This window comes from Lissotriton vulgaris, chromosome 3_1 (assembly GCF_964263255.1).
Source record: "Lissotriton vulgaris chromosome 3_1, aLisVul1.2, whole genome shotgun sequence".
Lineage (NCBI taxonomy): Eukaryota > Metazoa > Chordata > Amphibia > Caudata > Salamandridae > Lissotriton > Lissotriton vulgaris.
In genome coordinates this window covers 818,333,486-818,359,710 of record NC_141689.1, presented here as the reverse complement: position 1 = coordinate 818,359,710, position 26,225 = coordinate 818,333,486, and the positions used below count along the sequence as shown (strand labels likewise).

At 41.3% G+C, this 26,225-nt stretch overlaps 1 protein-coding gene across 2 annotated transcripts in view; it reads right to left on the bottom strand.

Moving 5' to 3' along the window:
• CDC42SE2 (CDC42 small effector 2) overlaps positions 1 to 26,225 on the bottom strand; it is a 362,860-nt gene that overhangs the window by 41,972 nt on the left and 294,663 nt on the right. For both annotated transcript variants that reach the window (XM_086961125.1, XM_086961126.1), the window contains exon 4: positions 1,297 to 1,398. In XM_086961125.1, the coding sequence (XP_086817251.1) occupies positions 1,297 to 1,398 (102 nt within the window). The remainder of the gene's footprint in view (positions 1 to 1,296; positions 1,399 to 26,225) is intronic.

The window sequence follows — 26,225 nt, the reverse complement described above, 5'->3', positions numbered from 1 at the left end:
AGGCAGCCTGGCAAGGTGAGGGCAGGCAGCCCAAATGGGCAAGGATGGGCAGGGTGAGGCAGCCCGAACGGGCGAGGTCAGGAAGCCAGAAGAGGCATGGGACAGGCATTAAGAACGGAAGGGTTGGGGCAGGACGCACAAATGGCGAGGGTGGGTGGGGGCAGGAAGCATTAACGGCGAGGGCAGGGAGCATGAATGGGGAGGAATAGGGTGGTGCAGACAGCACAAATGATACAGGTAGCACAAATGAGGGAGGGCAGGGGAAGGCAGCACGAATGAGTTAGGATGCGTGAGGGAAGGCAGCACGAATGAGGGTGGGTGAGCACAGGCAGGCAGGCAGCACAAACATGGGAGGGAGGGCGGAGGCAGGCAGCATGAACAAGGGAGGGCAGGAAGGGGCAGGCAGCACAAACAAATGCAGGCTGCATGAACAAGGGAGGGCAGGCAGCGAGAACAAGGGAGGGGACAGGCAGCACGAACAAGGGAGGGCAGGGCAGGCAGCACGAACAAGGGAGGGCAGGCCAGGCAGCAAGAACAAGGTAGGGTGGAGCAGCAGCATGAACAAGGAAGTGAAGGAGAAACATGGAATTGGGAGAAGTACACAAGTGAACCAGCTGAAAATGATGCACTCTGGAAGAGTGCTTAGAAACAAAGGAAAAGTAGTGGCTAAAAAAACGAGCAGAGGCAAAGAGACAAATAATGCGTTCATACTCCAAGAGAGGGACGAAGAGGAAAAATGCCCTCAGCCGAAGACCAATAAAAAGCAATCAAATGAGTGTGACTATGTAGCCAACCAATGGTAAGCAATGGGTGCCTTCTAAGCCTACTGTTCGAAAACAATAGGTCCTAAAGAGAAAGCACTTGCGCTGTCTAGACAAGACCTAAAAATTAAGTTTAAGACAAATTTTAGCAGTTAAAAAAAGTCTACAAACTATAGAGACCAGCAAAAATTATACTGTCCACATCTGGAAAAGGTTATTTCTTCAATTATTTAGAACTGCTTGCTTGCTTCTAAAGCATCAGAGAGAGTGCCCTGACTTTTCGCACAGTAAAAGCTACTTGCAGTTATGAAGATAATGCTCTTTTTGAACTGCCTGATAAAATGAAACTATCTAACAAAAACATGTCCAGGGAAAAATATTTTTAGACTATCATTAGATCGGTTCAATAGTCAGCTAGAAGGTTCAATAGTCAGCTAGAAGGATGCAAATGAACAATGTATAGCAGAACCCTATCAGGAAAAAGATATCTCAGCATATATAAAATATTAAGAATGAGGTATTTTCCAGTACTTACTGAGTTCATTCCGCTGAACAAGTCTCCCGAACCTACATGAGCAGTATGAACAAAATTGGTCGGCTCTCCAATCATAGTTCGATCGATCCGCCGTCGCCTTTTCTGAGGAGTAGAAATTATTTCATTAGCTTTTTCTTTTAATATAAACAGGAAAAAATATTTTAATTAAATTCAATAGCAATAGACACACAATAGAGGGGCACCTTACAAACAATTTACATTTTACATGCTACTCCACAAAAAATACTATTCAGAATTTTACAGTAACATGAATTTAAAATCTAATTATCCTGCTTAACCTTTAACATGTTCATCTGACTCAAACCAAAATATACAAATTACATACCAAACAGCAGTGAAACAATCTTCTGAGTTCAATATCTAGGTCCTATGTCAGTGACTACAATTATTACATGGAGTCCCAATATTTAGAGTTTTCATTACCTCAACTTTCTGGGAGACCATTATTATCAATAAAACGACTTGTTTGTGCTTACTATTTTTGGTTTATGCAAATAAGTTATGACAATGTATGTACCGTTCACCCATAAGTTGTAGGGCATGGTCTACAGCCGTGATGAGTGAACTCCACTGACACATGGTCTTTGACACTTCCCTTAGCTCAGAACCCCTGTCTGTAGAACCTTCAGAGCACAAACTGCCACCATTCTCAGCACATGCATCTCAGGTCATTGCTGAGGAAGAATTTCCCGATCACAGTACACCTGCTTACAATACTACAGGTCTTTTTCTGAGAACGAACTATCTTTGCACTGTACAGAGCACATGGAATATGGCTGTTCACTATGTACAGTAGCTCGTCTCAGAGCACCTATATAAAAAAACGCTTTATACTTATTTACTGTCTAAAGGAAAAATCTATTAACCCACAACAGAAATAAACTGCCAGTTAAATAAGGCACCAAGAAGAAATATAGCACACACTACCTGTAAACGTTTTTGAGTTAAATAGCTCCAAGGGAATATGCTGCTTACCTTCTGTAACATTATTTGGTGTATACTCTGAACAGATTTCTTACCTTGTTGATGGCAGACTTGATCCAGCAATTCCTGCAATGTCTCTGCATCAAGTCTGTTTCATCTCTGGATAGGACAAAACAGACCCACATATAGGTAACACTCGTCCATGCCAGCATACGTCGTCTCCTTTTTTTCCACATCTTCAGTTACATAGTGTGGCTGACAATATTATGTTTGTACTGGCAGATTGCAGAGCAGACCTTATTACTCCTCAAAGGCGCCTGAACAGAATTGGAACGTAAAGCTGGTTTCCAAAATCAGCCTCAAGCCCCCGTCCTTTTTATTGACCAAAAAGCAATTTGAAGGGCAGCCAATGTCATGCTCCACCTTGGGCAACAGCTCGAATCAACCTTGGCAAGCAACATCAACAATTCCTTGGAGACCATACTCATGTGGACCATCCACATCTGGGTGAAAGCAGGTAGAATGTGAGGATGGGAGTCCAGAAAAAGAAGGGCAAAGCCAGCTTGGACAATCTGGACTGATCTACTGCCTGTAATGTACACCAAATCTTATCCGACAGCAGATGCCTTTTCAAAGGCAATTTAAAGGGATTAGCAGCATTGCCTGGAGACAAGTGAAAGACAATGGATGCTGCTGCAGCATTAGACCCTTGACACTGCCTCTAGCACCATGCTAAGCTTGTGTGTGTTGCCGGATTGGCTGCAACAGATGCCACAGGAAGAAGTTGAGGATCTTACAGTATCTTCAGACCTGTGCTGCTGGTGAAATTAGCAGGCTAGGGATGACTATCCCAAGCACTGACTTCTAGCTCTGCTCCATTAATGATACACTGGACGTCCCTGGAAAACCCGGAGGACCTTATCCAGGCATGTTGTCTGAGAAAGGATAATGGCACTGGTGCCCATTCAATGATCAGCGGAGTCTATGGTGTCCAGGCCAGGACATAAATTCTGTCTAGCTGCATCTAGTTTTTTTCTGTGACAGCATTATGTAGGTGTTGGGGCAATGCAGGAATAACCTCAAGTGACATGTCGCAGATGGTGTGATTGTAGCCCATAACAGGTAAACATATACAAAGAATTAAGTACCAGACTGCCATAGAATAAAAACAACTCCTGCCCATTGTGTCAAATTTATTGGATTTCCCATCAGGATAAGCTGCAAAAAAGGGCTTAAGATTCATCTGACAAGTGGAGGCCTGTACCCGAGTTGGATTCGAATGAAAAACTTGGGGCCATCTGGAGTCAGTTTATGGAGCTAAGCAATGGGGCAACTGCCCGCTGAATCATGAAATCGTTTACAACATGCTGACGAATATGGGTCATTTGGGGGTCAGAATGGGGAAATACGGGACAGATTCTGGAGAGTTATCAAGGCCAATGACATTATGTAAGTGGAGATATACATCAGTATCAGTATAATGAGTAGGTAGTCATTCATCATCCTCCTCTTCATGGGCTTCATATGGGGCATGATGAAGGCATTGTATTGCATCTGAGTCAGGCCCACAAATCGCCTCTACCCTACAGTTGTATCACTGCTGAAGCAAAGGAATCATAGTGCGGGGAGATTTCTTTCTCCACAAATGGGTGTGTCTTTGTGAATATATGGCATGACGTAGGGCAAACCCTATCCGAGGAAGTATCCTAATCCTAAACTGCAGCAGAGGACCCATAGGGGATTGGGTTGACTTCACCTAGGGTCATTCAGCGACAGGGAAGGGCTAACCCGTGGTAAATAAATTGGAGGCCCGGACTGACTACTGGGGTCAGGAGGAGTGCCTGAGGAAGCCAGAACCATTTTGACTATCTGCAGCATATCCTCCCTGAATGTCTGAATTTGCGGCACAGTCTATGGCCCAAGGAATTTGGTGTGTAGGCGGCTTTAGCTTTGTTAGATTTAGAAGAGGAAGGTAAAGCCAGTGTCCGGACTCTGGAATGCCCCCATATGAGACTTCCTCCATGATCAGGAGCATCTGGACATCCAAGAGCCTCACTTACTTCTTCTACCCTTCTTTTTTACTTCTCTCTCGATTTCACTGTTGACTTAGCTGATAAGGGTGCTCGATTTCACTGTTGACTTAGCTGATGAGAGTGCTCCGGACAGTGGCTAACCTCGTGACCTGGAATAGACCAAGTTAGCTTTTTGTGCTCAGACCTAAAGTTTGGGTTTCTCCTCCCTGATGACTTTGGGTGCATCAGGGAGCATCGGTCACAAGACTTAGATTCATGTTGGATACTGAGGCACCATTAGCAGATGTATGGATCTCTTACAGATATCGGCTTGTTTCACACACAGCACAGTTTGAAACCAGTAATCTTCAAGGGCAACAACCCTGTAGTCTTTCAAGAATTTTATTTTTGAATTTCAAAAAGGGCTTTTCTAAAGTACCAAAAGCGCTAGGAGCTATTCTCTTGATCTGCGTAGAAGAGCGAGGAAAAAGATGTACTGCCCTCGACGCAGCTCGGTGTCATTATATACAGAAGCAGGATCGACTCGCAACAGAGATTGAAGGAACCACGTACCTGCATGCCAAAACTTATTCTGAAGCTTTCATGATCCAGTCTGGCTCCTGAAGAGAATTACTAAGTACGGACTGTGGCTACTTTAGAAGTAGCCTTCAGAATGAGCTGGAATGTTGTAAACTATGTATGCAACTTATTAGAATTATAAACCACATAAGGTTATTGATGTAAACTTTATTTTTTTTCTCTCATCTAAATTGCAGTTAACATTATTCCAGAAGTGGGTTAAATTTCCTTTACAAAATAGATTCTCGCGACTGTCTGTGTCCTGTGGAGTCTTGAACAGGAGTAATCTGGAAACTGCATGGTCGCAAGACACTTTCCTACAGTAGCCACAAAACACGGTCTGTGCTCATGCCTGGTGTACAGAACCCCTATACGCAGCATGAAATGGGCAAAACGTGAAGTCATGCTCTGCTAGTACTGACCGAGGAGCACAGCCTGAACCCTTGAGGTGTGCCATGGGCTACCACTATGCAGAGCTTGGCTGACCTAACAATATATCCTCACATTGTTTTATTATTACTTAAGTCCTGAGGTACTACGTGTTGTCCCACAGACCTCAAAATGGCTCCAAAGACCAGCTTTTGACATAAATATCAAACTATTGCTATAGCTATACATTTTTTAATTCTTCAATCCTGTGTTTTTATACACCTTGAAAAAAAAAACACTACCATGATATCCAATAGTCTGGCGCATGTTGAGATTGCCTGATCAAATGGACAGTGAAAATAAATCAATCAAATGCTTCTACTACGCATACTCTCATATTTACATACAACGAAGGACCAAGGACATTTTAACTGATTTATAAGTGGAGTCTTTGTCTACCCATATCACAAAAAGCACACTCAGTCTAAATGTTATGTTCATGCCAAACTGGGTGTTGGCGAGTCTACTCTTTCTTCGCATTATACTTGAGAAAAATACTCCTGTTAGTAACAAAGCGAAAAGCAAATATTTGAATCTCCCATTTTAGCATACAATCTGCAAAAACTTGCCAAATTCAAACATAGTTAGCTTTATACTTTAAAAAAATTGTGCAACTGTATTTATTATTTTGTTTATACAACTAACTAATATTTATTAAAATATTGCAGGCACATTCTTAGTCATACTCGGGCCCTTGAGCCAATGGAAAAATATAATTCCAGAACCACTGATACCTTTTTTATAATTAGACAATTATTTTACTTAATGATTAAACCTCTAAGAAGATTACATTCTACTTATGTGCCAAATACCGCAGCATGTACTAAAATTGGGACTTTAATTATATAAATTAACGTACCAAAGGTACTTATTACACAGAAGTAAAACCATGGTTATTAAAGTGTGGGGGATGTATGATAGCAAAGGAAACAAACGTGTTTCCAATTCAGTCAGGATAAATTGTTTAAAACAAAAAAAAGGCAACGAAACGAATGGCCAGCAAAATACCTCACAATAACAAAACACAATCTTATTGTCCCAATCGGACGCCAAAAGAAGAAAACGTTAATTATCCACCATTAGGCACTGCTGTAAAACATCTGAAAACAACTAACTCTGATTATCAAAGTCAGTCATCTTAAAATATCGAACCAAGAGTAGCTTATAAAATTTCCATATAAAGCAAAATTAATGTTTGAATTTCACAACGCCTCATAGTTACTCTAAATTATATGGCTCTGTTAAGCTCAATAATTCCTGCAAAACTCCATCTGGACTGACACAAGTGATTCCAGTTCAGGTCTGCACTGTGCAAGACTTGGTATTTTTCTCGAGTCTCCAACAATGTCGCAAACATCATTTTAAGTCTTTAATTTATAAATGCATAATTTACCTAAGATATAAAGGGGTTATTTTGGGTGTAAGGTTAAAATAACGTTCATGGGATAGAGTACCGGCGAACAAACTAAATAGTCATTCATATAGTTTATGTGTATCACTATTTTTTCATTATAACAAAACAAACTGGACTATATTAAAAACCAAAAAAGGATTTTTACATAGACCAAATGCAGCCTTACAGTCCAAGTTCGACGTAAATCCATCCAGTAGCGTTTGCTGTAGCATGAGTCACATGCAGAAGAATGTGCCAAAAAAGAACAAACAATCATTTGCAATACAAGAGGTCTCTCATTTACGAGAGTTAGAGCTATTGGCGGTGTAAATGACAATGTTCTTTACCTATGTGCTTTCCTTTACAGTACAGTAGTCTTTGGGACCTTATGTGTGTTTAGCAATGCAGTATATTATCCTGGATGCTGTCTGTGGTGGTCATCGGGTAATCGACTGGTTAAGAATCAAAGCTGTTTTGTGTAATGTCAGTAAACACCGCACTCTTCCAGCCTTGCACATTTTGATAAGCTTGTAAGCTTGTGAGCATGTGCTCAAGGGGTTGGAATAGGAACTACTCCCCTGCCATACCAGCAAGGGAAGTCCCGCATCCCGAAAAGTGCTTAAGTGAACTTCCGATGATAAATGCAGGAGGAAACTAGTAGGGATAGGAAACGTAGAAAAGTAAGTGTTTCAAATGATCATTATCTATTGCACTCAGGTCCGAACCGCCCGTAGCGGGTACTGGGCACTTCCCCGGTGGGCCGGAGGGGTGGCGGCCGGTTTTATGCCCATGGGGGCCGGTTTTGCAGCAGTGCTGCAATATCCCCCCCTGTAACAAAAGCAGGAGAGGTGCTTCTTGATAGCATCCCCCCCCACCCCGCGCCCAGGGCCGGTCGAGCAGCAATCTGTTAGGGCTGGTTGCTGTTCCCAGTCCGGCCCTTATTGCACTGTAGTCCCAGTTACAGTGCGTGGCCTAAGAGCGGGTCACTTCATAATGACATTTTAAGCATCCCACCCTTCCGCTCAAACTTCTAACAGCCACCTACTATTAACTAGCATGAACCCCTACCTAAAGAGACTTCTCTTTGCATTAAGGGCACATTGTGAACTGTTTTTCAGTATATAGCGGAGCTAAATAATTTGTCATTCAGCTTTCTTTATATATGAGAATAGATAAGTGATAAGAATCAGATAAAAACATAAAATCACAAATGATTAATGTTTTAGAAAATGTGGTCTATTAGGTTAATAAGTCAGCTGCTGACCTAGAACATTCGACTTTTAATCGCCAAAACTTGAACAAACAGTATGATCCTGGGTAAATCACTATCTATCAATGCTGCACTACTGTTATCTGCCAAACACAGGTGCCAAGAAACACGGTAAGTGCAGAGTGGTTTCTTTTATTTCCTTGCACTTTGTGCACTGCTGAGTGTACAGATGGACTTGCAGGTGTACAGAGGGATAACAAACACAGGGCATTTGGGCTGGTTGACTGATGATGGCAGTGGTTCTTTAAAGTGTTTAATTGGCCTGGCTGCAGAGTGTTGGAGGTGACAACACCAAGTTTTGGATCGGTTTCAACAAAACTTCCAATGAAATTGGCTAAACGTCAGGAGTTTGGTTTCAGCCCTGACATTAGTTGGATATAAGTTCCAGAAGGGTGGGGTGAATCGTCTGAAGAATCACTCAGTGAAACAAGTCAATTTATGCCTGGTTCAGCGTCACAACAGTCGTGCTTCAGTGGGATCAATTTTATAGGTAGGTAAGTATGTATTTTTCTTGTTTAAGGCACAACACACGCATATTTTAATTGTATCCATGTCCCAGAGTGGGTACAATCATCTTAGTGTTGTCGGTGTATTGAATTCCTGCCACTTGGATACACTACCAACCTGGCTGTCTAGTCATGGGTCACTTGTAGCCCATGTGTGCCAGTGATTCACACAGACCTCAACGATTTACAGCAGTTTAAAAGAGAGCCTCCTGCTCGATTCTTTGGTTTGAAGCTTGCTAGGCTGCCGGGCCGTTTCATTCACAAAGGAAAACTGTGTGTATGTTCCCCGCTGTGGAGAGGAGAGGAAAGACCGTGCTGAATTCCCCACAGTTCTTCAAACGAACACTTCGGACAGAGTGATGGAAATGCTGTGCATGTGTTCCTCGCGCAGTAACCGCTCCACGCATCAGGTAGCATAAAAGGCCATTTATTAGGACAGGCATGACAGCCAAAATCAACATAACATCATTAACAATTAACAATCCCCCCAAACATCCTGCCTTTCAACCATCATCCACTCACGTACTCCAATAGCCACTCGCAATTCACACCACGACCTCTTCATGTATACCATTTACTTCCCCCTTTCACTTCCAAACTCCTCCATCATCTCCATCCATCGCACTCCTGTCTACCACACCCCCCATCCTGCACCTGTAACCCCCTCCCCGGAAGGGTGATTCTGCCCGTCATGGACTCCCCACCCCTCCGAGGTCCTGAAAACAACCCCGTGTCATCCTGTCCTAAACTGGCATGCCTTACAACTTGTCAAACCAAACGCCCAATACCACCACTCCTGAAACCCTGTAGGGTGGGTGGGCGGACAAACTAAACCTATTCCCTGAGGCACTGGGGACAGGAAGAGGAAGTCCTTCCCCTCCTGTCCTCTTAAATAACCTCCTAACCCCCACCCCCTAAGCCCACCCCTTAACCTAACTTCCTACCTGCCTGTCCTATCGCGCGAACACCCCGGGGAAAAGACTGGTCTGTCGACCTGCTTCCCACGGGGGCCGCATTGTCCACCGGTAGTCTACACAGATGTAACTGAAGCCATGCTGCTTGCAGACTGTGTCTCTGCAGTCTGCTGTTATCGGACATGTTCAGTCAGGCTGACAGTATCTTATCCTGCCTCGGAGCCCCCTGTGTTTGACAGATAACACGCCTTTTCTCCAGGCTCTGTCGCGCGGGCCCCTACTTAGCCCCACCCACCCTCATTGTTTACAGTGGTTGCTCTCACGCGTCCCTATTTAGCGCCGCCCAACCCTCTTTGTTCACAGTGGTTGCTCCTGGGGATCGTAAAGACAGTCCGCTATGTTATTTTGAAAGCTGTCCTTACAGGAGATGCGGCTCTCTGTAGGAAAGAAAATACCCGCCTTTAGCTGCTATTAGAGAGACATCAGCACAAAGGCAGTGGAAGGAAGTGGGGAGGCAAATGGGTTTTTAGAGAGGGGGAGGTGCCTGTTCGAGGAATGTGGGCCTGCCATGGGCGGTGCACAGCTTATTAAGCAGGAGTAATGTGATTAAAGCTGGGGAGAACAAAGTGCAATCAGCCTTAGGCAAGAGCCTGGGCATTGTTTAGCTGTGCGGTCTCGGGAAGTGCCAGTCCCAATCACCTCTACCCAGAGACCCGGAATGTGCCTCATAATTTGCTGTGCCGCTGCACCAGGAGGAGTGGGAGTGGCTGCAATGCCTCTTCCTTCATACAAAGAAAACTTCAACAAGCCTAATTTCCCTTGAAAGGAATCCCAGACCATACAAATATCCTACGCACATAGTCGAAATGACAGTGGACATCAAAAAGTGCAAAAAAGCTCAAAAACACAGGTAAAGAAAAGGGAGGCAAGGCGCGGGTGCAGCACTAACACAACTGTGGTATTAAGAGAAGGTGGGAGGGAGGAATACTATAGTAAAATCTAAGCAGCTATGGCACCAAAGCTGAACACAGACAAAGAGTAATAGAGCAGGAAACCAAGTAAAAATAGTCCTCCAAGAACAGATAAAGAACCATAGCGTAATGAGATAGTACTTAGTCCGTGCTGCAGGGAGGAACTGAAAAGAAAAAGGAGGGAGAAAGAGGCAGGACTGACTACTAACAAGCAAGGATTTTTAAAGGACAGCAAAACAAACATTGAAAGCAGGGGGATGGCCTTAAGCCCACGAGAGAATTTACAACAGATCTCGCCTACTCGACGTAAAAAGTTCAAGAACATCGTTTTCCATCATATTCTAAAGACAATCTTTGTCTATTCACAACAGCGCCAGATGGCATGGCCCCTGCACCAGATAAAATGCCCCAATCCACAACACTGGATGGGCAGTGACTTTTGTTAGTGTGCTTTGCATTTTTGCTTCCCAGCAGCCTAGGGGCTCATCTGTTATCGTTACTCCTGTCCAAACGGACTAAAACTGTCCACAATAAAATGGATACATTTATAAAGGAATCAAAAACATTTACTACAGATTAACCAAGGCAACAAAAGTAAGATATAGTCTGTGTGCACGGACACACTATTGTCTTGGGATGTGGGCAACCTGACTCATAACTATAATACTGCTTGTGCTTCTGCATTCACACAGCATGTATGTATATGTGCATGTGCATGTGTGTGTGTGTGTGTGTGTATGTGTGTATTATATACTGCTCCTCCTCTGACAAAGGCCCAAGTGGGGCTGAAATGCATTAGGACATTTGGAGCGCTTCAATTAAACTTGAAAATTCACCGCGATGTGTGCGGCTCACTTCTTTCTTTTGGAAAGGTGCAGGTGATATTTAACGGTCTGGTCCAACCGTGGAGCAACGCACCACCGACAATGAGCGCCATAACTGCTCGAAATGGACCGTGAAAGTCAATCCGCCGAAAGGCATAAAGAGCAGCGGCTGCCGCCAGGGACTGGTCCCAGGTTTGGACTCGAGCAAACAACATCGGTTTGTGAGGGAATCGTGGCAAAAAAGAAAGATGGCAGAATAATCAAACATCGCCCACCGAATGGAAACTACTGAGAGACTGGGTTGGACTACAGGAACCAGAAGGCTCGGCATTGAAATTGAACGTCACACCCACTGGAGGGTAATCATGAATAATAAAATGAGCTAAGCTAAGCTGCTAGTGCAATCACAGTCCTGAGATGTTTGCCGTGCTCCTCCTCTGACAAAGGCCCAAGTGGGGCTGAAATGCATTAGGACATTTAGAGCGCTTCAATTAAACTTGAAAATTCACCGCGATGTGTGCGGCTCACTTCTTTCTTTTGGAAAGGTGCAGGTGATATATATATATACAAACATACATATATATACACATATACATACATACTAGTATGTGTGTGTATATGTAATGGGTCTGAACACCCCTCCCACAACAATGCTATAAACAGCATCACACAGAACAACTGCATGTATGGTTTAAGCCTGGACAATATTCATGTGCTGCTGTTTTCTTAAGAAAGAAAGGGGGGATAGTGTCAGATCAGGAAAAGATATGCACATGCCTACTGAAGTATGTATACATTGTTAAGCAAAAAAGGCAAAAATACTACACTGTTAAGCAAGGAGACAGTGTGTTCTCTAAAGCAGTGAGCATCCAATTCGAACGTCGCCCAAATTCGCAAAACATTTACAGATTTCTTCTTACATAACTTCAAATGAGTACAAGTGACGAAACGGAAACTCAGATTATTAGGTACCCAATTTTCTCACGAAATGAACAAAAATGTACCTTCAAAGAGATACAAGAAAGGTAAACTTCCAGACTATGAGTGAGACATTTGTGAATCCTTGAATACTAGTGTCAAAAAAGAGTGAGGCTGAAAATGCCAGAAGCACAAGAACAGGACATGCAGAGAATACCATGGCCACAACACGGAGAGCAAAATGGCAGTAACTGACTAATATTCTGTCAACTATTAATGTGTTTTTAAAGAAGGTCTTGGTCAATTCCACAGTATCTAAAATGGGAATGCAAGGAGTCATTGTCATGCTGTGAGGTATAACCACTTTGATAAGGCATTATGACTATTAGAGTTGTTTTCCAGTGTAAAGCCATGGTAATGGAATCCGCGAGGCATTCAAGAGTGCTTTTATTCATTCCAGGTTGACTTTGATGGTATTTTACTAATCCAGAGCTGTAATACTGTACCTGAAGTGGTAAAAGGCTTTTATGGTTTAGCATCTCTGCTTGGATGGCAGAAGGTCTAATAAAGAATAATAATGATATGTAATATCCACTAAAATGGTGAAAGGATAATATATAAGACAATATGAGTGCAGTCAAAGGTTCACAGAAATAGTAAATAACAATATATGGCAAAAGAAATTATATATATATATATATATATATATATATATATATATATATATATATATATATATATATATTACAGAGAATGATAAATCAAGCATAATTATAGACAAACAATAGGAGGTCAAGGAGGCTTGATAGCTTATTGTTGTGAGGGATCGGGTAAAGAAGTTTTCTTCGTGTCATTGTCTAGAAATTGTGTGAGTGGGCACCAAAGGTGAGAGCGTTAAGTAGCGAGAGAGATAGGATGAACAAGTGCTGTATCGAGGCGATGATTGTGACATACAGCATTACCTCCAAGCTAAATAGGACAATTTAGAGAAATCCTTTCAGTTTTTTGATATTTGCTGAAAAGCTACAGCTATTAACAAATCAATAAGTGGTAGCTGGGATTTAGTCGTTTTCCAGTCCGGTGTTAAACTACCAAGAAAAATGTGTGTGGGGGAGAGGGGAACTGTGGAGTGAAATATAGTATTGATTTGGTGCCAGACCGGTTTCCAAAATATAGGAACATGTGAACAACATATGATAGCGATCAGCATCAACCTGGCAACGGTTGGGATTTGTGTTGTGTATTTTATGCAAGTATTTTGGGGTAAGAAACAATCTATTGTAAATAAGAGTGTTTGTGTCGTACTGACCGCTCTGGATGATTTCCTAAGTTTCGTCCAAATTCTATTCATGGATGGCACTTTGATACCCTATGCTTAAAGACTTTGCTGTAGAAATGAAAAAAGACTTTGTCCCTTTCTATCTCATCGTGAATGGCACTGTGCTAATTCTATGCTTAAAAACTTTGACAGAAAAGCAGACATTCGAGGTGAGCAAATTAAGTGTCCCAGGGATTTTAGGGCACGAGTTATAGTCACTTGAGATAACTGTTGAATTTCTATGGTTTTATGTGTGTAAAATCTGAACCCAACTAGAACATCCCTGTAACCTTTGTTTGTTTTGTTGACTTTCTAAGTTTTTTTTAACAATATTACCCAACTACAACCAGGGGCACTGGAATTATGCAATTGTGAGGCCACTGCAATTTTCACATATAGTTTTTCCACATTCGCCACATAATCCATCTTCTGCAGAATCTGCAAATTTCAACGAAAACTAATTTGTTTCCAACTCAAATGGTTCAAAGGTAATGAAAATGCAGTGACAGGTTGCTACACAATGGAAGGCCTTTGCAAAGTTGCATGGTCACCTTCCTGTTGCTTATTGCAATTTTTGGGCACTACACTGGTACTAATGAGGTGCAAACAAACACAAAAATTGGCAAGATACCCTCAGGGAAATGCGGTTTGCTTAATCAGCAAGTCCGCAGGTTAGTACCAGTTCTTTGTGTGCTGCTAGTTGTCAGTTACCTAAATTCAAGGCAATTCCAAGATTTTGACAAGGACGGCTCACTCACGTAATGTGACATGCTTCATCCTTTACCCATGAGGTGCAACCAATGTCCAGACAGTGATATCAAGATTAAAAATAAAAAAATGTGCTGCATGATTTCCCTCTTCCTGCCACATAATTTACCCAGCCCTGCCATATAATTTAGCCGTTTCCTGCTGCATAATTTCAGTGGCCCTGACTCTAACGTCCCTGTAACCATTGGATTTTAGTGAATTTCACTGTTCTTTTAAATATAAATTGTACAACAATTTGACCCATGAATTCAATTTACTAATATACATTTTCACAAGTTTAGAAATACATTTTATTAACACATTCATTCTGGTTATATATTTTAAAACTAAAAATTAAAAAATAAAGGTAAGGTAACTTATGTAGTCTTTCTATAAATGCAATGCACCAAAGTCTTTCTTTACTCTAAAATTTATTTTATGGATCTGCAGATCCATCAGCCATAGTAGTACAAATAGAGGGTCTGCCAGTTATATTGCACACATTAAATAATAAAACAACAACACATTTAATACAAACACGTGCTATTATAATTTCTATAGGTGTGTCACTGCTTGTGTGTGAGTGATTGTATGAGTGATTGTTCAGGTGTTTGAATGGTTATATCGGTGTGTAGATGTGTGAGTGGTTTTGTGGGTTGGTGAGTGGTTGTGTGTCTGTGTGAGTGGTTGTGTGTAAGTGGCTGTCTGGGTAAGTGGCTGTGTGGGTATGAGTGCGGGTGTGAGTGTTTTTGTGGGTCTGTGAGTGGCTGTATGGGTGCGTGAGTGAATGAATAGGCGGTGTTGGTCTGTGAGAGGGTGTATTTTTTTTTTTAACTGGAGTCTGGTTCCTCCAATCCAAGCTGATCCATGTGGATCAGCGTATCCTTGTGCGCACCAAAAAGAAAATTGGACAATTTTTTGCCCATGAGGGATCCCTTATAGACTACTCCATCAGTCCCATAGGCTCAGGGTACCTCTACCATGACCCCTTCTATCACTTTAAATGATATTTCCCTCCCCTCAAATGATATCCCTCCCCGTGGGAACTAAGTCCTGATGAATAATATGGCAGTGCAACTTTTCTCTCAGATTGGGTCCAGCCAATCATGGCATAGGTGATGGCGCGTGGATCCACCCAAATCTGCAGTGATCTGGGTCTCTAGATAAACATAAATCTTTTTACTTTAATAATTCCAAAACTACTGAACAGATTGACACCAAATTTCGAAAGCACTCTTTCTGGATCAAGATCTAGCTTTCTTCCAAATTACTTTAACCCTTTCGATGCTGATGACGAGCTCAGCTCGTCATCAGCCACGGGTGGCGTGTGCTGATGACGAGCTGAGCTCGTCATGTAACGCGACTTTTAAAAAAAAGCCGCACAGCGCAAAAATCGCCGCAGCAGCGATGCGGTTAAGCAGTTTAGGCTGTAGTGGTGTCTAAAATCTCTACAGGAAATTGCATGGGGAAAACGTGTTTTTGGAAACCCCCGCCCTCCTTTTGCTCTGCCTCTGACAGATCACCCCAAAACTTCCCAGACAGCAGCTGAAGTGACTGGCAAACTAATTTGTAAAATTTCGTCAAGATTCTTCAAACGGTGCCAAAGTTATTAACTAAACAAAATATTCTCTTCCTATGGAAATCAGAATATTTTTATTGCTTAGCATCAGCAATAACCATCACAACAGGACACTTTTCGGTAACAAGTTGCCTTTATCAACATAATCCACCCCGTTTGGCTTGCAGGTTTATAGTCACGAGTACTAAGCTTCACAATAGACATAAAAGTGTATACACATAGAAGTATCAACTCAAATTAAGTGAAATGATACAACAGTGCACACTCTATGCATTATGGAATAGCTTTGTGTTACGGGATTTGTTTGCCCGAATCTAAACTGGGGCTCCGCATAAAGTTTTCGGAGATCAACTTAACAATGTGAATAGTTCCACGAGACCTTCTTATGCGCAGTAATGCCCTGGTAAGCTGGTGCACATACATTTTAACACTATGTTTTATGTGTGGTTACACATTACATTACACAGCTGGCACAAAAGCTATAGGAAGTTTCTTCAAAGTACTACCACCGTATACCTGTTTATAAATGGTTGTTTTTTTGGTGTAGTAAACAGAATAGATACCCCCACGTGACAATAAAAAATCCTCCTATACACTAGATCTTCTACTAATCATACCTGAATCATAGACAAACTGAAAATACTGAACCAAGTATATGTGACAATGTTTTTTTTTATTTTTGCTGGGCCAATGCTCATAAAACCACTTCAAAAATGTTAAAAACACTGTTTTTCAAATTGAAAAAGAGGTTATATCTTTCCTAGTTAAGCCACCTGTTCTACTCTTTGTGCAAATACATTCATACATCAATTACCATAGTTAAAAACTTTTTTTAAACTTATAAAAAAATCACATGGAAAGTATACAAATTTAAAAGCAGCACATAGTCACACAAATGAATAAATGAATCAAGAAACAGTTGTCGACGCGGCGTTTTGGTGGATGATGCTAGAAATAAACCACCTTATTCAGGACTCTAATTTATAACAATAATTATCTATTGAAAAATACATAACATGTCATTACTATTTTTTATAAATAAAATAGACATCATCACATATGGTGTTTTGGTATAGTCATTGTGGAAGAACTTGGCCTTCCTCTCACCAAAGATTCAACTATTCATTTTCTAGTTCCTGACTTCCTGTACTTTCAATAATATGTTGGGTGGCTGATAACTCAAAGAGACCTTTAACAAATACTTCAAACACAAAGCGTTTATAGGAATGGGAATTTGGTCTCACTTGCTCAACTTTAGGACTCGTCTACCTACTCTGTGCTAGATTTGCTGTAGGTTGTCCAGTGGTGGCCGGTAAGGTTATCAGGGAGGCGGGCAAGGGGCTGTGGGGGCACATACACACACATATACCACACACCCATGCATTCACATATGCAACACCCATCCACAACACTCACTAACAAATACACATAAATTCATACATACACACACTGCACCAAACATAAAAAACACATTAAACTTACCTTAACTGCAGCTTTGGAGTTCTCAGGAGGATTGGGATTGCTGCCTTCCCTCATTGGATGACCTTAGGTCAGTCATTGAGGGAAGGCAACAGTCCTAACTTCGTCACATAGTTGGATTGGGTCAGTGAGACTGCTGACCCCTCCTCACCCCACTCTGTGACGAGGTGTCACTGATTGGCACTTGGCCCTGGGCACTTCAGCGAATAAAACTGAAGTCGTCAGGCCCGATGCAAATCGGTGATATCCCCCCTCGTCACGAGGGGGAGGGATTCAAGGCTCTTTTGGCATGCTGAGGTCACGCCCACAGGGCTGTGAAATCCTCAGCCTGTTAAAATGCCGTCCGATGCTTCTAGTTTACTATGTAAACTTAGGTCTAAAGTAAGAGTTTAGAGCCCAATATCACAGCAAAAGCGTCTTCTTCCTTCGATGTAGTTAGCAACAGTCGTCATTCCAAGGGGCCATGGGGATAAGGGTCATAATGCTGCCATGTCCTGCAAGGTCAGAATTTTAATTTTTGCATGTTAAACTTAAGGTGATTCTTTAGCATCCACGGTTCTTCTGCCAACAAAGTCTACGGCCTTCAGAGTTTTAATATAATTGGATTACCATCGGCATTGATACAGCAGGTGAACTTGAAGGAGTTGACAAAGTCACGAAGTGTTGCCGGGTGTGCATTAAAGAGGAGAGAAGTAACTGTTGAACTTTGCGTAACTGCTACCTTAGAGGTGAATGACAATGAGCAGCAGTAAGTAACAATTTGGGCTCTGACTCCAGGTAGGATTTTACCCAAATTTTGAACAGTATTTTCAACTGACTGCTCTTTTTAACTGTAGTGGATCATATATTAATGATACATCAAAAAGGTTTAGCCATTTCTATCTACTTAGTTCATGACATTATCCCACATTGAAATTAACGCCGATTTCATACCCCTCCTTGTTGAGTTTTTCAATTATGCTAAACTATCTAATTTGTTTTACTATTCGCACAACACACGAACCATTAGTAAACACCACATTTGTAAACCTGACCTTCACAGTCCACTGAAAATGAAAGGAATCACCTTTACCCAGATGAGACATTTAGAGAGAGGGCACCAAGGATCCATAAGCACTATTGGACCAGATATTTGGCAGTCTCAGGCAAGGTGCATGAGGCAGAGCAGAAGTGATGAAGGATAAGATAAGACATGATTGTAGCTGTAAAAGCCTATAATTGCACATGCGGTGCATGTGCATATGAGAGCATTTAGGTACTTGTGACATTAGCTCCAGTGTATGGAAATTTCCACCCATAGACCTGAGAACACATCATTAGTTATGGTGCTGCCCTGTGTAAATGAGGTAGTCTCTATGGTAATTACTGGCATATTGCCAGTATCACTGGCATGGGTAACCTAGGCATAATGTTGGTCCTGGTATAATGGTAGTTATTACCGGCCTAAGATGTGCTGCCTAGAATGCTATGTTGAAACATAAGCATTACCTGCAAAGTCTAGTCACATGTAACAGTAGTGCATGCAAGGTTGAGTACTAGATGAAAATAATAGGCTGTTTGGCCAGCAAACATGTATTCACTGAAAATCAAAACCTGCTATTTCAGTTAAAAAAGTGTCTTTCTTCATGAAATTGACAACATTTTCTTTTGGGGGTTGGAGTTTGACTATGTAAACATTTTTATAAACTGGCAAGCTAGTATATAGGAACAAAACTATTTTTTCAAATATAAATTTACATTTTATATTTGGGCGATATTAACTACACTCTTCGATACGTGCGCCTGTAAGTCTAGGGTTCATGCCTGGTGCCTGAATTTGTAAGGTTTATGTAACTGGAAGGATAGTATTGCTGTTTAATACTGTAAAGTGCATAAAACTAAACTGTCTATCCCTGAAATAGAGAATTTTTTGCATTTAATTGTATTTCACACCCTAGCGCTTTAACATGATTCTCAGTCATAACATACAACTACCAATCTCCTTGGAAGAGATTGGGGAAAAAAGTAAATGGAGACGTGGTGAAAAAGGATATAAAATATTTGCATTACTGATTTTACTATGGAAATTGTGCTGAAAAATGCACTATTCTGCCATCCCTTTCTCAAAATAGTTTTGTGGAGGTTAAACCTTCAACACCCCTGGGTGGGTCAGGCTTGACTGGACTAGAAATTCATGAAAGAATTAAAGTACTTTAGCAATTGTTGGTATGATGGTGTGAGAAATTGGGATATTGCTTGAGGGGGTAACAACAACAATCCCTTGTCAGGGTGAACCACAAAAAGTCACTAAATTAACCTGACTTATCCCTATATTAGATTGGCACAAAGTCATCAGGCTTAACTTGGAGGCAATATGTGTAGTATTTATGCAACACTCAAACAGTAATTGGGTAAAAACACAATACAAGAAAACTCCCACACAAATTTAGAAAAATAGAGTAAAATGTTCAAAATTATTTGACACCACATCTACAAATATACAATCAGTAGAACCGGAGATATGAAATTTCAAAGATTTAATTAGGTACAGTGCCTAACAGCACAAAGCACCAGTTGTGGTCATCTGGACATGCTAGACCTAGGGAAGTCACAAGATTACGATTGAGCACAAGCCGGATAAAGGGACGAGGTCAGTCCAGCTGAAAAAGTTACCTTCTGAAAGTCTGGCATGAAGTGTCCAGTTCACAGTGGAGGAGACTGTGAGAAGCAGGGAGAGTGTCATTGATGGTTGTCACTGTAGCACAAAGATTCTGTTGGGCATCACAGATGATTGTTAGAGTTTTGCGTCAGTGGTCACTGCAGACTGTCAACCCAATGTTTTCTTAAGGATGAAGTAGGCCTTGCAGTAGTGAAAAATGAATTTAAGAGTTTTTCACTACCAGGACATGTAAAACTTAAAAGTACATGTCCAATTATTTCAAGACAATGCACCCTGCTCTATGAGCTGTTTAGGGCCTACTCTAAGGGTAACTTATATGTATCAAAAAGGAAGGTTTCGGCCTAGCAAAAAAAATGTAGGCAGTTTAAACTGCGATCAGGTTGCAATGGCAGTACAGAGACATGTATTAAAAGGTCTACTTGAGTGGGTGTCACAATAAGTGCTGCCGACCCACTAGTAGCAATACATTTACAGGACCCAGGTACATGTCGTACCACTATAAGAGAAGTAGAAGTAAATTATAAGTGTCAATGGGTGTAAGCCAATTTTACCATGTTTAAAGCAGAGAGCACAATCGCTTTAGCACTTGTTAGCAATAGCAATGTGCACAAAGTCCTAAAAGCCAACAAAAACAAGTTGAGAAAGCAGGAGGTTGTGCAGGCAAAACGTTTGGGGTTGACCCTGTGGAGAGGAGCAAGCCTGGTGTCTCTACTCTCTTGGTCCACTACTAGAAGATGCGGTCCCCCACTTTCAAAGATTAACATCCACTCCTTCCTACACAAATGCTGCCAACAAACTACTTTGTAGCCTTTTTCAATAAACCAGTATAATCTACAATCAAGACAGGACAACAAATGTCCTCAGTGTCTAATGATTGAGTAGGAAATGCACTGGAAACAAACCCTGCGCTAGCTACTGCGTAAACATAAGAGCTAATCACCTTTTCACTCAGGCTAAGTAAACATTCTGCCGTTCACTCCAGTTGAGTGATTGCAGCAACCACCCCTTCCCTCAGTGACAAACATTTTTATGTGCCAAGGCCTGTACTTTCGTGCAATATGTGGAATGCAAGAGATGAAACAAAAACAACCTTTAATGTGAGATCTTTAGTCATACGCTGACAAAATATATGTATTGCTGTGCTTTTACAGAAATGTTGGGTTCAGGTGCATGTGTGCAGTGTGTGGGGGTAGGTGTTTGAAGGGGAGGAATGAGCACATGGGAGAGAACTATAAAATACATGTACTCATGAAGTGCAGAATGAAAAAGAAAAACACAGTTTCTTGAAATTGAGCAATGGAAGAATAGAAGCTATCCAATCAAAAGGATGGTAAAACAACTATGCTCCAGGGAAGAGACCAACACAAGAAAAGGATTGTAAGCCACTGCAAGAAAACAAAAGGGACAATAAAGCCAACCAGTGGTAAGCAATGGGTAAGCTATAAGCACACAGTACATGTTTGGTATAGTCCACAAAAGGTCTTCCACAAGCAGTCCACTAAAAAATGTCTGGTAGGTGAGAGCTAAGAAATTCCCTGAATGTAAGCAGTCAGGGGAAATAAATCATCCAATAGCAAAGAAGCTATGTGAGGAACAAACACAAGGAGAAGAAAAGTTATTGAAAAAGCAAGCAAATGAAATTGACAAGAAAGTCAACCATGATAAGCAAAGGGCTTGCCCAGAGCTCACTACAAGTATTGATGTTCTACACAATAAGTCGCTTGACAACAGACAGCTATGGCTGTCTGCATTTCAGCACTATGGCAGTCAGACCCAATGAGTTCTTAGGCAACATCTGGAAGCAGTCACTAGCAGTGGCAGTGGGCAAGTAATGGTCAGAGGCTCCTCCTCCTCTGAGCTTTTCATGGCTGCAGAAGTGCCTCCTGTGGCAGCTCTCCTGTGATTCACTCACAGGACAGGGATACCAAGCCTTATCAGTAGAGCTTGAAGCGACAATGACAATTTTACAGTCAAATATTTGAAGCCACATCCCTCAGTGTGCTTTAGCAACCCAGTGCCTCTTCATACAGCAACTTGAGTATCTGGTGCAAAATCTCCAGTACCACTCAGAGTAAATACATTTTCGGTCAGTAGTATGCACAGAAAATACTCAAACTAAACATTGTGATAACACTACTTACCTCTAAGCTTAGTTAGCTGCTGAAATGTAAGTTTTTCTTGCTAAGGGCTATTTGGAGAACAAAAATCAGAATGTATTTCTTTCTATTGTATTTTGACTCCCTTGTTCCTTCAGACATTCTTGTTGCAGTGTTCCTCTATGCTTGTCTAATTTTAGAACAGCTTTCACTATATTTTTTGATTATTATTGTGACAGGTCAATTCCATCACAATTTTTGCCCAACATTCCCATATTTAAGACACAAATTGCACAGTGCCATTGTTCCTTTGGGGTTAGGATAAGCGCTACATAAAAATACAAAATAAACATAACTAAACAAGCCGCTGCTTCAAAACTCGCACCAACACAGGCAAGCACTCAAAGCAGCTAGGGACAGTGGAAAAAGGTGCTTTTCCAGCTTCATAATGAACAGTTTGCATTTTTTTTTTTACAATTCCAAGATATTCTAACTTCAAATTGTTGATATCAACTTGGATGCTACTCATATGATATGAAACGTCAAATTGTAGATAGATTATTCAGACATACATTTTTCAACTTTGTTGATCTACTGCAGCACAAAAATAAACGCAAACTACCATTATACTCCAATCTATATTTAAAATCTACAAATTAAATGTGCATCAAAAATAGCAACATCGATTAAGTGTGTCTGGTAGCTCTCCTGTTCCTGTTTCATGGATAAACACAGACTGTAATGTCTATTTATTGATAAATATAAAAAAAGTAAATAGAAGACAAATAAGCTATGAATAGTCCTGGATTCTGATGTTTCATTATTACTGTTACAATATCGGTCTAACGTCCAGGTAGATCAGCAAGTAATTGTACGTACTGCACAAAGTCATACAACATTAAGGCTGCTATAAACAGGACAAAAGAAGCTAAACTTCCTGATAAAGTCCCCCTACTGAGGTGTAGAAGTACTAAGCAATAAAGTTTTTCATTGACGATCAGTATTACCTTTTGCACTCCACTACCATGATGGCCCCTTCTCATGGGGTCCAGCCCAGTGGTTGATGCACAACGGCTAATAGTGAGTTATTTGGTGACTTTGAGCCTTCCAAAATCATTACCGTGGCACAATTAACCAAGAGCTCCAGAACTTCAAGCTCACAAGAGTGCAATGTTGCCAGCCATAGAATTCCTCTTCACAAACTCAATTCTGTCTATAGCATACAGGAACTCACAGCAACATGTTTCTAAATAGGCAATGACACAACTAATATGACTGTTCTGGCAAGCTGGTGCAAAGGTTTTTTTTAAATTTCAAACATGGACCAAAAAAAAAAAGAAGACAACATGCCACCACTTAAACATGGTGGCCATATACTAATGATAAAAAATGGTTAGACCTGAAAGCTCTTAGGATGGTCTTCTCCAAACCTTTTGCCTACTTGTCTCCTGTTAGCTGTATTTCGTTTTTGTAGGCGTTTAGACTCTGTGCACTTTACTACTGCTAACCAGTGCAAAAATGCTTGTGTTCTCTCATTAAAAATGGTAAAATTGGCGTACACCCAATTATTATATTTAATTTACTTATAAGTCCCTAGTTTAGAGGTACAACATGCACCCATTGCATGAAAATTCAAATGTTATTAGTGGCCTGCAGCACTTATTGTGCTACAGACTTAAGTAGCCTTTTAAAAAAAGTTTCAGGTCTGCCAGAGCAACCTGTGTGCAGTTCTTAACTGCCAATTCGACCTGACAAAATACATTTTTTGCCAAGCCTCTTTTTAACACATATAAGTCACCTATAAGTTGTACATGTCCTTTTAAGTTTTACATATCCTGGTAGTGAAAAGCTCCCACATTCGTTTTTCACTACAGTGACGCCTACCTCTCCCATAGGATAACATTGGGTTATTTTATTACATTTAATAAGTGATCATTTTTGATTGGGAGCAGGTAGGAAAGTCATGTTTACGCTCAAAAGAATTATAATTTTAAATCCTCTTTAATGGAAAGTCAGACATTAAGTCACAATTCTGATAATTAGACTTTAGAAAGAGAGCATTTCCATGTCCAAACCATTTGGTGCCTGTAGCCTTTGTCTGATAACTGGATGTAGTTGGCCTTTGTCTATTCCTCCCAGACGGGAAGGCAAGGGGGGATTAGATGTTGGCAGGATAGGCCATCCTACCAGGAGGGGAGGGGTGGAGCTGTTCCCTGCCCCAACTACATTTCAAAGGGACTACCTTCAGCACACTTACAAATAACTTGACACAAGCCTATTATGCCAGACCCCTAGCAGACTGGGGAGGGAAGGAAATTCAGAACCAGATATTGGGGGGGAGGGGGGGGAGAGGGGTAGGAGTCTTAAAGTTTTTCCAACTTCAAAGCTGGCATCATGTATAAATATTGGACCCTCAGACCACCTCTTCAGTACAGTTCCTGTGAACATTACAGAAGGGCTGCCCTGATCTCCAAAAACCAAGACTTGACCTGCTCCCTTCATCCCAGGAAAACCAAAATGACTCAAACAGCCTGCTGGCCGACCTCCTGTTTTCGAGCTGCAGGGACACAACAAGCTCCAGAGACTTCCTTGCAACTGCCCAGCTGACCTACGATACCTAGACCTACCTGAGCCCTGCTCACCTCTGCTCGAGTGAGTCATTGATGCCTAGGAGGTTCCTTCCAGGTCCAGTACACTTGGCTGGCATCAGAGTGCACTCCTCTGGGGAAAAGGTAGAAATCCTGGTGTTTTAGGCTCTTTGCGACTGTGAATAGACCTCCTTACACCAAGATCTTGCAGCCCTCGACAACGGGCAATGTGAAGCTCTGGTGGACCCGACTCTTCGTGCTACAGAGACCACAAGCAACGCGAGATCAGCACTTTGTACTACAGCATCAACAATCTGTGGTGACCACCAATGTGAAGCTCCAGCAACAACCATCCACAATGCCTGAAGGGTTGTTTAAGCTACAGCGATGACAATCTGCGATACCCGGCCTGTTCTTCATGCTAAGGCGATGACCATCTGCGACATTTCTCGTCCACACGCACTGGAGTTTGAGAAGGTAACTTTTTCAGCTTGACTAACCTGGCCCCTGTATCCAGCCTTCACTCCATCACAGTCAGCCTAAACTTGGGACTTTCCCCTGGTATAGCACTACCAGATACCCGTGAGTGGCGATTTGTGCTTTTGGGTGCTTTACTTATTAAAATCTCTGAAATTGTATATCCCCGGTTCTACTGATTGTGCTGTTTTGGTTTCATTTTATTTGTAATTTTTTTTATTGAAGTGGGATTTTTTGGGTGTTGTGTTTTCAGTTTACTGCTGTTTGTGTGCTGTATAAATATGTTACGTATTGCTTCTAAGTTAAGCCCAACTGCTTTTGTGCCAAGCAACCAGTAGGATAAACACAAGGTAATATAGTGACTTTTATTGTTAACCCTGACAGGGATTGTGGTTGTGGCTTGAGAAGGGTCTTCACTCCCTCTCAATCAAAAACCTAATTTCTAACAAAGATATTAAATTAAAAAAATAAATAACCACTGCATATAATTTAATAGAACAGTATGGGTCCTTCCAAGCAGGCAGTTGGAGCAAGATCAAGAATAGAAACTCTTTAGTTTAAATGGATAGCACAAGAAAATGTGATTCTTATTGTTGCTAAGAAAATATACTAATAACTTTGAATTACTGTAACCTGAAGACATATACTAAACACAAAGGAATGAATGACTAGAAAAATGGAAAGTATAACAAATGGAAAGACAAAAACATCGCTAAATTATTGACCCACCAGCCCTGGGAATTAAGTTGATTTCCTTTTTAAGTGGAAGTGCACATGTGCTCATGGAAAATGCTGTCCTTCACAATGCAGGCGAGCCAATGGCTGAGGTGGGCTGACCCACTGACCACGATGTATAGTGTGATGGGCAGCAGAAACCTGTCTATATATTTGTATGTATTGTTATTTATTTAGCGCATACCTATCTGTGAAGCAACAAAGCGCTGTACATTACATGAGTGGTCAGGAGACTACACAAGATTGTATACATTCAGTGGGGATTTCACAAATACATTTTTTAACAGATGTATGGATAAGGAGGGTTGAGCCTCATCTAAGTTTGTTTTAAGTGTATATTTTATTTGTCTTTATTTAATTAAATGAGGATGGCGAGACAATTAAAGCTGTCTAAGCCACATGTAAAAATTAAATTTAAAAACTGCACTTTCTCACTCCTTGCGGACCCTTCCAGGAGCCCTGTATATTGGGTGGATATTCTTCTATGGCT